The 14,077-nt window shown below is 38.4% G+C and overlaps 3 protein-coding genes and 1 non-coding gene across 4 annotated transcripts; 2 read left to right on the forward strand and 2 right to left on the reverse strand.

The window, feature by feature from the left end:
- Positions 1 to 234: 234 nt before the first annotated feature.
- Positions 235 to 3,867, reverse strand: LOC140772381 (V-type proton ATPase 16 kDa proteolipid subunit). Its single transcript, XM_073114432.1, has 3 exons — positions 3,697 to 3,867; positions 3,303 to 3,588; positions 235 to 669 (listed from the first exon to the last, which is right to left on the reverse strand). Exons 1-3 carry the CDS (start codon positions 3,770 to 3,772, stop codon positions 537 to 539), a joined length of 495 nt encoding a protein of 164 aa, XP_072970533.1. The 5' UTR covers positions 3,773 to 3,867; the 3' UTR covers positions 235 to 536.
- Positions 3,868 to 4,132: 265 nt separating this feature from the next.
- Positions 4,133 to 4,204, reverse strand: TRNAQ-UUG (transfer RNA glutamine (anticodon UUG)). The gene has a single exon. It is a non-coding gene; the product is annotated as a tRNA-Gln (tRNA).
- Positions 4,205 to 5,974: 1,770 nt separating this feature from the next.
- Positions 5,975 to 8,831, forward strand: LOC140772428 (serine/threonine-protein kinase SAPK7). Its single transcript, XM_073114498.1, has 9 exons — positions 5,975 to 6,262; positions 6,356 to 6,430; positions 6,528 to 6,629; positions 6,700 to 6,753; positions 6,852 to 6,944; positions 7,045 to 7,137; positions 7,843 to 7,947; positions 8,049 to 8,147; positions 8,247 to 8,831. The coding sequence occupies exons 1-9, from the start codon at positions 6,143 to 6,145 to the stop codon at positions 8,595 to 8,597; spliced, it is 1,092 nt and encodes a 363-aa protein (XP_072970599.1). The 5' UTR covers positions 5,975 to 6,142; the 3' UTR covers positions 8,598 to 8,831.
- Positions 8,832 to 10,090: 1,259 nt separating this feature from the next.
- LOC140772207 (ammonium transporter 3 member 3-like) lies at positions 10,091 to 13,865 on the forward strand. The gene is made up of 3 exons (XM_073114151.1): positions 10,091 to 10,841; positions 10,919 to 11,204; positions 13,121 to 13,865. The coding sequence occupies exons 1-3, from the start codon at positions 10,176 to 10,178 to the stop codon at positions 13,633 to 13,635; spliced, it is 1,467 nt and encodes a 488-aa protein (XP_072970252.1). The 5' UTR covers positions 10,091 to 10,175; the 3' UTR covers positions 13,636 to 13,865.
- Positions 13,866 to 14,077: the final 212 nt, after the last annotated feature.

Below are 14,077 nucleotides of genomic sequence, written 5' to 3' on the forward strand. Positions count from 1 at the left end.
ATCTGTAACTAGTAGTTGATACAAGCATGGAATCAAGCAACTGAGTGCAAGTAAAGAACTTGAGTTGTTTCAAAATTTTCAATGAAGCAGCAAACTAGCTTCCTGCACATACACTAAGCTTTGGCTGCATGGCAGACATCCAAGCTCAATGGTCAGTTGAGAATGTAGATAAATGCACTATGTACAACAGGAAATTTCAGATTGATGCTCGACCATGAAACCTCACAAATGATATATGAAAAATAATGGCATCTTATTTTTAAAATGGTCCGGTTTGATACCGAAAGATTCCCACTTATTCATCAATACATCACTGAATGTCTAGAGGCATTCCAAACAACAGCCAAAAGCACAAGCCTTAAGCAATTGCAGGGCGACCATAAACAATACTATATAGAAAAGAGTGTAGATTTCTTCCATAAAGTCGAGTGATCCCGCATTAGAACCACAGAACCACAAAATTTGCAAAAGCTTGAGTCCCTATACCCTGGAAAATGACCATAATCCATGTCGAGATAAGTCAGCTGCAAGGGCTTTTAGTCTGCTCGAGATTGGCCAGCACGAGATGAGAGGATGATGCCAACAATGAGACCATAGAGAGCAAGTGCCTCAGCAAAAATAAGAATGAGGATCATGCCCACAAACAACTTTGGCTGCTGTGCATTTGCCCTGAAACAGCATTTGGGCTACAGTTAGGCAGCAGGAAGAAAAGTAAAGATCAGACATTTCAAGTAATTTTGAGAACTCATCATTCAGTTCCAAAGGACAACGCCATAAATTATGGCATAGCCAAATAATCATGTTTCTAATAAAACCCACCATAAACGAATTACATTAATTTCAACTTCAGTGCTATCCACTCTTCAATTACAGCAAAGTATAAGCCCCCACCTTTGTCTTGGTATAGTTGCAGTGTGAGAGAGATACAATCATCCAATTTAAGAAAATGATTGGTGACAGTACCAAAAACTGGCAGGCTGGCAACTAAACTATATAACCTCCATAATGACAACAAGATCTGCAAAATTCGAATTGACATACTATGATTGACGGGCAAAATCTATGCACTTCACTTCATCACCCGGTCGTGTTGAACACTTACTCATGATATAGAGTAATCAATCTAGAAAGTAGAACATTGTCACTAACTTGTCCAAATCTTATATCAAACTTCCTTCCACATTTTTCCCATTGCCCAGTAGTCCTCTGACTTCTCCGCTTTTTCTTACTGAGGCCTTCCATCAAGATCCCAAATGCACTGGTCTATCATTGACCACATTGGAATCCTCAATATTTGAAACAGAATTTTGTTGGTTTAACAATATATATGAGTTGATCTTGCACATATGATTCATCATGCAAATTGACTTTTAAGTTACCTGATATTCTGATCTTCATAGTATGGGCAGATCCAGTAACATGGTATTGTTCATTATGGGGGTAGAAATCCCCCTAAGGAGGCAGAAAACAAGCATCTTAGACAAATGGCATGTCCTACTCCTGCATCTTATTCTAAGATGCATCCTATCATAGAACATTATGAATGGAGTAGCATATGATTATTCATTGTGGCAGTAGCAGTATACCCTAATAAGGCGGTGAACATATATCTTATTTGAGATAGTGACCATCATGCTGTATGTGCTCAACTAAAAAGTTATTACCAAGAAAATCCTAAATTCTGCTACAACAAACTGTGTACAGCACTTGGAGCATGACATAATTCCACTCCTCAGGATGCAGATCTAATGTCAGTGCTCAGATGCAGAAATGTGAAAATAAATTGACTTGATTTCGTATAAGGAATGCAAGGGGAGTAGAGGAACTACAAAATATTAACAACAGACTAACTGTATTTTATTCATAAGAAAGAAAAATGGATGCTTCATGACACTACAATGGTGATAGAAAGCTAGCAAAGCTAGTTGAATGGTCAATCTAGTAAAAGGCAAACACAGTGCCTGGGCAGCCAAGGCACCACGTAGCTCCAATGATGAAAGCACATGATGTGTATTCAATATAATTAAAGTACCTTACATAGAGTTAAAATGTGAAAAAAAAGAGAGGAAAAAAACAAAAGAAGTGAGAAAAGGAGAAATAGAAATCTTAAGAACCTAACCATAAAACACACGACTGGACTGTTTGGGGTGTGTTACTCACCTACCAAGTGCTGAAACATTGTCAATCCTTAAATTTGATATCAAAACTTGTGCCTTGAGATGTGGTCATTAAACATCACATTTTATCCTCTCGCATCTTTATGTTACTAGCAACCTAAATACTAGTGAAATGAAATCCTTTATTTTTTTTCGTATCAGCGAATGTCAACAGAATTTCTAGGCTCAAATAGTCGTCTAGTCTTAGCTAATCTACCATATTGACTATTCTTATCCATATTGGCAAAAAGTCTAACATCCACTGGTTACATTGAACATAGAATGTCATACTTTCACAGAATAAATTCATCAATTAATATCCTTAAACTCTCCGTCACAATTATCATCAACTTTCCAATTTCCTTTTTATTGTAATTAGTTCTCATTGTCCTCCACCATCCTCTGAATTCAGCTAACCTATGCTAAACAAATCATCTCAGTGGTCACCAAACAAAATGTGGATTTTCTCAGTAAAGCATAAGAGAATCATTCTAAACTTGACTGAAAAACGCAATGCTAGCTAATGTAACTGAAGGAAATTATTATCTCCACTATGATGGTGGAAAAGATAATCTTCCTAAAAGCATTTTCATGCATTTGGCTTACTGCTTACATTATCCAGTTAGTGAGGATCAGAATCAAGGATTCTATCTCGATCATCCAAATAAACTTTCACCCAAATCATATGTAGGCTTTTCCTAGGACGTGATACAACAACATTAAACCAGACTGATCTCCATAGCCATTAACCAATCTGCCACTCATTATACAAAACTAAAATGCATTGGGTCACAATTTATTTGTTTTTTCAAGTATCTGCTTCAAATCATAGAAACTAATAATGGGTGGAAAATGAGAAAAGTTAAAGTTCCAACTTAGATCAGGATAAGAAATTTCTTTTTTGTAAACCACAAATAGAAATCTGAACTGTTACCAATGTAACATCGAGTAGAAACAATTACCCAATTACAGATGGACACCCAACATCAACAACCAAAACATGTAATAATAACACAATAAATAACTTCAAACAGACATTAGCCAAAATTCAAGTAGTTTATTATTATTATTTTTTTTAAAAAAAAGTCTTAACCTCAATCGATAAATCAAACCAAAAGAAAATCTCAGATCTGAAGAGATGATCACCTGACTCCGGCATCACCGACGATCCCGATCGCCATCCCAGCCGAAAGCCCAGCGAGACCACAAGCAAGCCCAGAAGAGAGATGCGCATAACCATCAAAGAGGTAATACGACTTGGCCTTAGGGTTAATCCCGGTACTAATGATCACAGCAATGATCAAACCATAGATCCCGAGCACTCCAGCCATGACCACGGGCACGATCGACTTCATCACGAGCTCCGGCCTCATCACACCCATGGACGCAACCCCGACCCCACTCTTCGCCGTCCCATACGCCGCCCCCATACCTATAACACCCACCACATACTAAAACTCTCATCAACAACGAAGAAAACCTATATCCGGGTCGAAACACTAGAAAAGAGGGAGGGAGATCCGATATCGGATCAGCTTACATGAGAAAACAAGCGCCGCGGCGGCACCAAGGAATCCGAAGAAGGGGGCGGTCTCATCACCGGCGAAAGAAGACATCGTCGCAGAGAGATCGCAGAAACCCTCGATTTCACGAAAACCTACTACTACTTTCTTTGATCTCTCTGGACTAGTTCGAGATCTTTGTGAGGAAATGAATCGGGAACGATGGGGGAAGGCGACTATAGGTACAATAATACCCTTGCGTTTCGTTAAATTTACGGCCTCCTACTAAATGTTAGCTTTGGGGATAGGAGAAGGATGAAAGGGCTGGATCGTCTTTTCGGACGTAATCTCGTTGTACGGTAACTGGATTTTCCACGTGTTGCACCGATGGTGATCACGTGAAATTAATCAATTATAAATGGATGACGCCATATTCACCATAAAATGTTCGTTCAATTAATGAAAACCTAAAAAAGGTCCTACCGGGATTCGAACCCAGGTCGCCAGATTCAAAGTCTGGAGTGCTAACCACTACACCATAGAACCAGTTGAAATAAAATTAAAATAATAAATATTAATTCGATTCTAATTGAGTGGCATCCCATTAAGTTGGTTCTTCTTAGTTCTTACTGTTTTTTTAATTAATATTTGTTAGATCTACTTTAGGTAATTTATATTTCATTATCTTTATATCTAAGATGATAACTCTCAGGTTATATGTTGTTGTTTAATAAGCTGGTTTAGATCTAGATTTATTTAAAGTACCATGTGATCACATGACTATAGAAATTTTCTAATCTTTGCTTATTGAGAACTGCATCCCATAAATGCTATGCTCTTTGGTACTAACAATATAAATATATTTTCAACAGCTTCTATCTTCTCTAATCTAAGTTCTAACTTTCAAATCTTAGTTATTATTTAGCTATTATAATATAGTTCTATTTAAATATACAATCATGGAATAAAAAGATTTAAATTATTTAAAAAATATGGCTAAAAGATCCATATTTGTTCAAATAATAAAATTATTAATTTGATATGAGTATTATAGTAATATATACTTTCTTTGAAACAAATAAATTATTAATATTATATGCTGAATTGCTAATACTAACATTTTTTGTTAGGTTTATCTGTATTTATGTAATTAATAAATTACATTTTAAAATATAATTTATATTTATGTAACGTGTCTAAATTTTTATGTATGCGCATATGCATAAGTTATATCAAGTTATAAAATATTTGACGAAGTATATTGAAGTAGAAGATTAATTTTTAAAGTCAAAGTATTCAAAATAATTTTAGAATCGTTATTGAAGTATTTAAACGGTGTTATGATAGTCGAAGAAGTATAAAATTTTACCTAATGGCACAAGAACAGTCACTCTACATTTAACTGTTTAGTCTACCATTTGAACAAGGCGCACTATCTAATTTGACTTAGATTCGATTTTATTTCTAAAAGAATGGTCTAATTAAATCTAAGATTGAAGAATTAATCTGGAGATCATCTTTAAGAGGCCATTGAAGATCGAATCTCAGTTTTAGACGGAGCATACTGAATCATTCTTATTTTGATACATCTATATTTGATCTGGAACAACTACACGTCGAAGGTTACTAAGACGAAGAGATCAACATCGAGAGTTACTTAAGTTTTTTAATTGGTATAAGAGCATACTTAAGTATTTCCATAATTTTTTTTTTCGGTTTGATGAGTTATATAAATCAATGCCTTTGTGTTTAAAAGAAATATTAACCTTTATTAATTCTTTCAGTCAACAGACAAGGTCAAAAAGTCCAATTTACAAATCAACCGGAATTTATTCTGGTCAAAGGCCAGTTACGCCACCCTACCCCTATCCCCATGCCGCCGGATACGGTTTTGCTCCTTTTCCACTGTGCACTTATTCTCGGATAAGTTATCCACGGCCGACATAAGTGGGCCCCACTTATCTTAAATAGATGCTGTACGAATCCACGTGTAGGTAGTATGATAATTAGCCATGCACTAACATGGCTACACTATTAGTGCATCGTTAATTGTATCATTTCTCTATTTTTCTATTAATACCTTAGTTTTGAGAGAGATGATTTCTATTTAATTAGTTTGAATTAATTTAATTTAATATTTTAGTAATTTAATCAGTAGAGTTATTTAATATAAAAATTATGAAAAAAAACTCTGGTTATTTATTTGTAAAATAATTAATAAAGAAAAAGGGGGAAATTTCTTTTACACAGATTAAAAACTGCAAACCGAATAATAAAGAAAAGAATAGGAGGATAAAATACTCCTCTCCACGTGCTTCTCTCTTAATCTCATCTCTTTAATTCTCGTTAACCTTCGTCTCCACCACCACCACCACCACCTCCGACGACGACGACGAGCTCAGAGCGTTCTCAAAGCTTCTTACTTTTCTCCTCTCTCTTCTCTCTTCCATCTCTGAAATCGAAGCGGATTAGGAGTAGAAAGACATGGATAAGTACGAGTTGTTGAAGGACATCGGATCGGGCAACTTCGGCGTGGCGCGATTGATGCGGAACAAGGAGACGAAGGAGCTCGTCGCCATGAAGTATATACCCAGGGGCCAAAAGGTTTGATTTTATTCCCAAATTTCGAGCGATTCCTCGTCTGATTCGTTATCCGACGGCCGTGACTCGCTCTGTTCTTCGTGATTCCTGGTGCAGATTGACGAGAATGTGGCGAGAGAGATCATTAATCACCGCTCCCTCCGCCACCCAAACATAATCCGATTCAGAGAGGTGCGTGTAATCGAAGATTAGGGCTTCAATTCAAAAACAAAATAAAAATATTTTTTTTTAAAAGAAATTTGGGGGCTTTTTTCTTGAAACTTTGTAGGTTGTGGTTACGCCGACGCATCTGGCGATCGTGATGGAATACGCCGCCGGCGGCGAGCTCTTCGAGCGGATCTGCAACGCCGGAAGATTTAGCGAAGATGAGGTTTTATTACACCAACTTCCGATTTTCTTAGCTTTCTTTTAATCAAAATTAATGCTTCTATCTTTTTTAGGCCAGATACTTCTTCCAGCAACTAATCTGCGGCGTTAGCTACTGCCATTTCATGGTAAACCCCCCCAAATCCAGATTTTAAGCTAAACTAGCCTCTCTTTCTCTTCTTTTCTTTTATTTTCTTTTTAAACAGATTAGATCAAATTATTGCAGCAAATTTGTCACCGAGATTTGAAGCTTGAGAACACTCTACTCGACGGGAGCCCAGCGCCGCGCCTCAAGATCTGCGATTTTGGCTACTCCAAGGTCTCATTTTTAACCAAAAAAATTTGTTCAAATCGAACAAACATATTCTTACTTCTTGTCGATTTCTGTACTAAAAACGGTGGCTTTTGACTTCCGGCAGTCATCGCTGCTGCACTCGAGGCCGAAGTCGACGGTCGGCACGCCGGCGTACATCGCCCCCGAAGTCCTGTCGCGGCGCGAGTACGACGGCAAGGTCAGTTCCGTACTATTCACGTTCTCCCCCTTGTGCCGTTGGATGATTGCCACGTGGGAGATCTAGAATTTTAGTTGGCGTAATCTCGGTGGTTGTCTTGATTGCTCTGGTGGGTTGGTGAGCGGAATTCGCCCCAATGATAGTGCTGGCAGTGCATCCGCTGCAGCCGTGAGTGTAGGAAGTTCCTACAGCAGCATACTTGTCAGCCCATAGTTGGCTGAATTTTGCACTCTTACCTCTACTACTAATTAGAACAATTTTTATCATCGACAGCAGTAGGATTGTTTCGAGTCTATCTTCACTAATAATATTATTAAGACTGCTTTTACTAATAGTATGAATTAGATATAGTGATAATTAACCCTAAGATTATAATTTTATTGTACTTGAGATTTGGTCTACTTTGATATTTCTACTTGTCTTTGGCGTGGCTGCATTGATGCCATACTTAGTGGACCTCCTTTTGACAATGAAGTATATATTCAGAGTCTCATTTTGAGGCCTCTTGATGTTAACCCCTTGATAGAGAGTCTTTGTCATGATAATACCTTTTGGACCTTCTACTGCCTAAAGAATGGATCCATTTTGGAATAAGATATTTTTATACTTGATCTCTTTTCCCTTTTTCTTTTTCAGCATTATATTGGAGAGTTACAGCATAATTCATTATGCCTAACTTTAATGATTCTTGTTATATTAATGTAGCTGGCTGATGTATGGTCATGTGGGGTAACTCTCTATGTGATGCTGGTAGGAGCTTACCCATTTGAAGACCCTGATGACCCTAGAAATTTCAGAAAGACCATTGGGGTAATTAAAAGCCCTTCAAAGTCATAATTTCCTATTTCAATTTGAAGTTTTTCTTTGTTTTATGTGTATTAATTCTGGATGTCGACCTCCTCCGATCGCAGAGAATAATGTCGGTTCAATACAAAATACCCGATTATGTTCACATTTCGCAGGATTGCAGACAACTCATCTCTCGAATATTCGTCGCTAGTCCAGCAAGGGTAGTTCATATCATGCAATAACTTTGATAATGTCAAACTTCTTTTTGTTTTGTTTGTTTTTGTTGCTTTTGTTCAATTGTATGTTCAATTGTTGTGCAGAGGATAACAATTAGGGAGATTAGAAACCACCCATGGTTTTTAAAGAACTTGCCTAGGGAGTTAACAGAAGGAGGGCAAGCAGTGTACTATAGGAAGGATAACAGTGCCCCTACTTACTCCTTACAGAGTGTGGAGGAGATCATGAAGATTGTAGATGAGGCTAGGACTCCGCCGCCATTGTCCACTCCGGTGGCAGGCTTCGGGTGGGTAGAGGAAGAAGACCAGGAGGAAGGTAATCAAGAGAAAGAAGAGGAGGAGGGCGTGGAAGAGGAGGAGGATGACGACGGCGAAGATGAGTATGATAAGAGGGTCAGGGAAGTCCATGCCAGTGGGGAATACCATATCAGTTGATGATGGAATGAAGAGAAGTTAAATAAAAGGAAGTAAACAAAAGATTGGTGTTGTATTGATAATTATTGTAATGTCTTTGTGTGGATTTTTGTTTCCCCCCTCTTCCTTTTTCTCATTTTGTGTATTTGATTCCTTTTGTTGATGTGTAAAATTATCAAAGTTGATATAACTCCAATTGTCAGGAAGCTCATTGACAATTTGACATGCTTAAGGTGAAGCAATATTCCATCTTAACTACTATCTATCCTTGTGAAATAATGGTTCTTATTTATCCTTTACATCATTAGCAATCACTTGAAATCAGCCATCTTCCATCTTTCTTAATTACTTGAACAATAGATTTGGGCTTGGGCTTCAAAGAGAGCTACCCCAAGGCCTTAATAATTGGCAGATAAGGAACCCAATTAAGTTTCTCATTGTATGATAATGAGTGGATTTAGTATGTATTAGCTTAGATTAGTGTAGACATATTAGCTTACTTGCTACCTAAGTTTGTCTAAAAATAAACATCAGATGGTTTATTTAAAACAATCCACAGAACTATATAATTCTGTGCAATTAGAGTGAACCCTGGTTAAATGATGTGACTTGTAACATTCCTTTATTAAAGTTCTTAGATTCATTAAACATTTTATAAGTTAATAGATAACATCACCTATTAGGAGAATTTGTGGCAGGAATTGGATGAAGATATTCTCTTCATTTCTTTATAATTTACAACCTTTTAAATAAATTGAAAATTGAAATATGAAAAGCAACAGTTTTCTTGCATAAATTGAAAAGAAATATCTTCTTTGATTTTTTTAATATATATCCCTTAGTTGTAAACAATCTCATAACCATGTCTCATAAATGGCAGCTAGAATATTTTAAGAATAGATTTATAAAAGAAAATTTAGGATTGCTGACATAAAATACTTGTTGCCTTCTTGGAAACAAGGTGATGATGCTTGTTCATAGGCTACAAACAAGGTGATGATGTTTAATTTGGAGCTAAGTTTAGTTCGACCTAATTATGGAGATTAATTTCACAAGAGCTTGCTTGTTACACCATACCAAAAAAGAGTTGACTTGGAGAAACAAACAAAAGATGAGACACATGAAGCTACTTCACTAATGGCTTCCTAATTAGAGTATTGCTAATTAATGCTTCAAATAGTGGTGCTAATTAATTGATTAATAGCAATGCCCTTGCCACTCCTGAGATATCTATAGAAACATTTGGGTGATGGAGTTTTGTAGAGAGAGTATTTGGCACATTGTAATTGGCTAATTAAATATTTTATGCTTAAATTTTTATTTATATCACTTTGTTATCTTGTTGTTAACTTTTTCATTGAAATTTTTATTAAAAAAGTATCATAATACCTTTATCATGTCAAAAATATATTTATGATAATAATTAAAATAATGATATTACCGACTAAGAGTAGAGGGATGGATATTCTAACTCTAAAAATAATCCTTCAAATACAATAGGAAGAATCTATCGGTATCTCCTACTATCTTTCTCTCTCTCTCTCTCTCTCTCTCTCTCTCTCTTCTTACTTGTAAGGAAGAGCAAGAGCCGAAATAGTCATGGCGGCGGCGGCGGTGGTGACGGTGGTGCCGATGGCATACCAGAACACGTCGGCGTCGACCCCTGACTGGCTGAATAAAGGGGACAACACGTGGCAGATGGTGTCGGCGACGCTGGTGGGGCTCCAGAGCATGCCGGGCCTGGTTATCCTGTACGGAAGCGTCGTGAAGAAGAAGTGGGCGATCAACTCGGCGTTCATGGCGCTCTACGCCTTCGCCGCCGTCTGGATCTGCTGGGTGACGTGGGGCTACCACATGTCGTTCGGGGACAAGCTCCTCCCCTTCTGGGGCAAGGCCAAGCCCGCCCTCGGCCATAAGTTCTTGATCCGCCGATCCAGCCTCCCCGCCACCGTCCATTATTACAAGGACGGCAGCACCGTCGAGACGCCCATGATCGCGCCCTTCTACCCGGCGGCCACCATGGTCTACTTCCAGTGCTCCTTCGCCGCCATCGCCGTCATCCTCCTCGCTGGCTCCCTCCTCGGCCGGATGAACATCAAGGCCTGGATGGCCTTCGTCCCCCTCTGGATCACCTTCTCCTATACCGTCGGCGCCTTCTCCCTCTGGGGCGGCGGCTTCTTGTTCCATTGGGGTGTCATCGACTACTCCGGCGGCTACGTCATCCACCTCTCCTCCGGCATCGGCGGCCTCACCGCCGCCTACTGGGTAAGCCTTAACTAGTATCTTTTATGATTTGCGAGTAAAGTGGTACAACTTGAATTGAATCGTCGTGATGGGATTAGGTGGGGCCGAGGACGAACGCGGATAGAGAGCGGTTCCCGCCGAACAACGTGCTCCTGGTGATGGCCGGCGCCGGGCTGCTGTGGATGGGGTGGACGGGGTTCAACGGCGGGGCCGCCTACGCGGCAAACATCGACTCCTCGATGGCCGTGCTCAACACGCATATCTGCGCGGCGACGAGCCTGCTGACTTGGACGACGCTCGACGTCATCTTCTTCGGTAAGCCGTCGGTCGTCGGCGCCGTCCAGGGGATGATCACCGGACTAGTTTGCATCACCCCAGGGGCAGGTCAGTCTTCCTACTCCTATTATTAATTATCATTTCTCACATACTTAATTCTATCAGTAGTCCACTTCAAAAGTCACATTAATAATACAAATTCATCAAATGATATTTGAGAAAATTCATCATATTTTTCTTTTAAACTTAGAATTGAATCAGTCTAAGAAGAGCTATAGAAATGTACTCAAGTCAATGCCCAGGATTAATATATATATATATATATACACCCCTATCTTTTACAAGACTATCTATTTGACTTCTTAGGTTTAATTTTACTTCATCATCTCACCTTAATGATATTTTAAAATTTCTAAATTACCCTATTCCTTGTACTAATTTTACTATCCCATTCACATAATTTTGTGCTCCAATTCTTCCTTCCTAATTTAAAAACTTTCAAACTCAAATTATTCATATGTCTTAGCAAGAGAATTTAGATAATTCCAAAAGTACGGCTACTTGATTTTATTAATTAAGTAGCTACTTAATTTGATAATTATATTAATGTAAATGTGATGGGTACCTATGGCTATTCAAATGTACTATTAGTTTTGGCTTACAAAACCTCTTGACCAATTTCTCACCAATCACCTGAGGACAAGGGTTATGTATACAAAATTCTAAGGTATAGTTTAACATTATTTTAAATATTAAACCATATTAAAGAGAAATAAAAAAGAGTGCTGAAGCTGTCCCTAATGGCTAACACAAACTTAATGCATCATCAACTAAATGCATTCCTTGTAACCAACACCCATGTCTCCTAAGAAGAAGACAGAACTAATTAGAAAGAGTATTATTCTGATTAGTTTAACACATCTAAGATCCGTTTCTCCCGGTCACCTAAGTAGGATATTAATTACACTCCATCATGCATCATGCATCATGCATCATGCATGCCACTCTTCGCAGACACAATACATACATGTATTATATGGCCTTTGATTTGTTTACTACTTTGCATAAAGATACTTCTCAAAGCACGAGGCTAGCATGCTTCTTCCTGGTTTCCAGGTTCAAGATTCCACACACCAAATTCTTCTTAATTTGTTTCGAGAGTGATTAATTAGAGTAGTTTGATCCATGATATTCTTTATATATATATATAGCTAGCTAGCTACGAGAACTATATAGAAATATCACAAAGCTATTGAAATTTGGCTTAAATTTAGTTTTTCAGCATTTTCAGTTTTATAGTGCCGGTGTATTTGAACTGGCTATAAAGGCGTTCGAATGCAATTTTCAGACAGAGAGTGTTGATGCAGGCGTTCGAATGTGATGTAGACGTTCGAATGGAGCCCTAGTGTTCAAACGCTAGTTTGAGTTCTGTATTAGTTTTCCGAGTGCATTCAAACATACCCCGCGGGCATTCCACGGAAAAACCTAATTTGAACGAGCCCTATAAATAGTGAAGTGTATTTTTTAGGGCTTTTACGCCTGAGGGAAAAACAAGAAGGCTAGCTACTATTGAAATTGAGATATTTGCATAGTAAAAAAGATTGTTTTGCCGTGAATGTAGATACATTATTGAACCACGTAAATCTTATCTATCTTCTCTCTCTTTATTATCTCTATTGATTCTATTTTGTGATTACTTGCATTAGATGTCTAATAAAAAAATTAGAAGTTGTTTATTGTTGTTCCAATACTACTAGCACCATATTATAGTTTTCCTCAAACTTGCTTGATTTGGCTATTACTATTCCTTTGATAACATTTGGGGGTGAAGGTTTTGCTTATGCTCCCCTCACCCATTGAACTATTAGCACAACAAAAGATTGTGTTGAGATTATTACTATTTTCTATTATTTGATTAATTACATGTTTTGCACTAATTTCACTTATGTCCACACGAGTTTATCTATGCTCAAGTTGTGAGCTTTCATATGAGGTATAATATTATATATGCTTGTTGAGATTAGGGCTTGTGGAAGCATGGGCTGCCATAGTGATGGGCATCCTCTCCGGCAGCATCCCCTGGTACACGATGATGGTGATCCACCGGAAGTGGGCCCTCCTCCAGAGCATCGACGACACGCTCGGTGTCTTCCACACCCACGCCGTCGCCGGGGTCCTCGGCGGCGCGACCACCGGCCTCTTCGCCGAGCCCGCCCTCTGCTCCCTCTTCCTCCCCGTCACCAACTCCCGCGGCGGCTTCTACGGCGGGGTCGGCGGCTACCAGTTCGCCAAGCAACTGGCCGGCGCCGCGTTCGTCCTAGCATGGAACGTGGTCGCGACGTCCATCATATGCATGGCGATAAAGCTGTTCATCCCACTTCGCATATCCGACGAGGAGTTGTTGATCGGAGACGACGCCGTGCATGGGGAGGAGGCGTACGCTCTATGGGGTGATGGAGACACGTATGATGCTACCAGGCATGATGACAGTCGACATATGCGTAACATGGCATCTGTGGGAGTTACGCAGGATGTTTGATGGATGGATGGATGGATGGATGGATGTACATTGTAGACTTGGGAGGAGTAGTATAAAATACAATTTTATTATTTAATTATTGTGTGAAGAAAAAATATAGAAAAAAAAGAAAGATAGAGGCTTGTGGTGGGTTTATTTTGAGGGTTTTATTTTTAATTTTGTTATTGTTGTGGATATGATGTTTAGATGATACTAAGTATGAATGAGATTCAAGAAATAATAAATTAGACTTTTTCCTCTTCTATTTCTCCTTTTACCTCTTAAATATACTAATTTTTTAATCTAATTAGGCCTTGTCCACTCTTAGAAAGAGTAATTAGTAAATTAATTAATCCTACCTTATAATCACACATTAAAAAAAAAATTTAAACATACAAACATAATGTGTACTTTAAACGCATTAATCTTTTTAATTATAAAAAACTGGGTTATCTGATACATA

The sequence above is a fragment of the Typha angustifolia genome, chromosome 12 (assembly GCF_048772165.1).
Source record: "Typha angustifolia cultivar Huaian chromosome 12, ASM4877216v1, whole genome shotgun sequence".
In the NCBI taxonomy this organism is placed as follows: Eukaryota; Viridiplantae; Streptophyta; class Magnoliopsida; order Poales; family Typhaceae; genus Typha; species Typha angustifolia.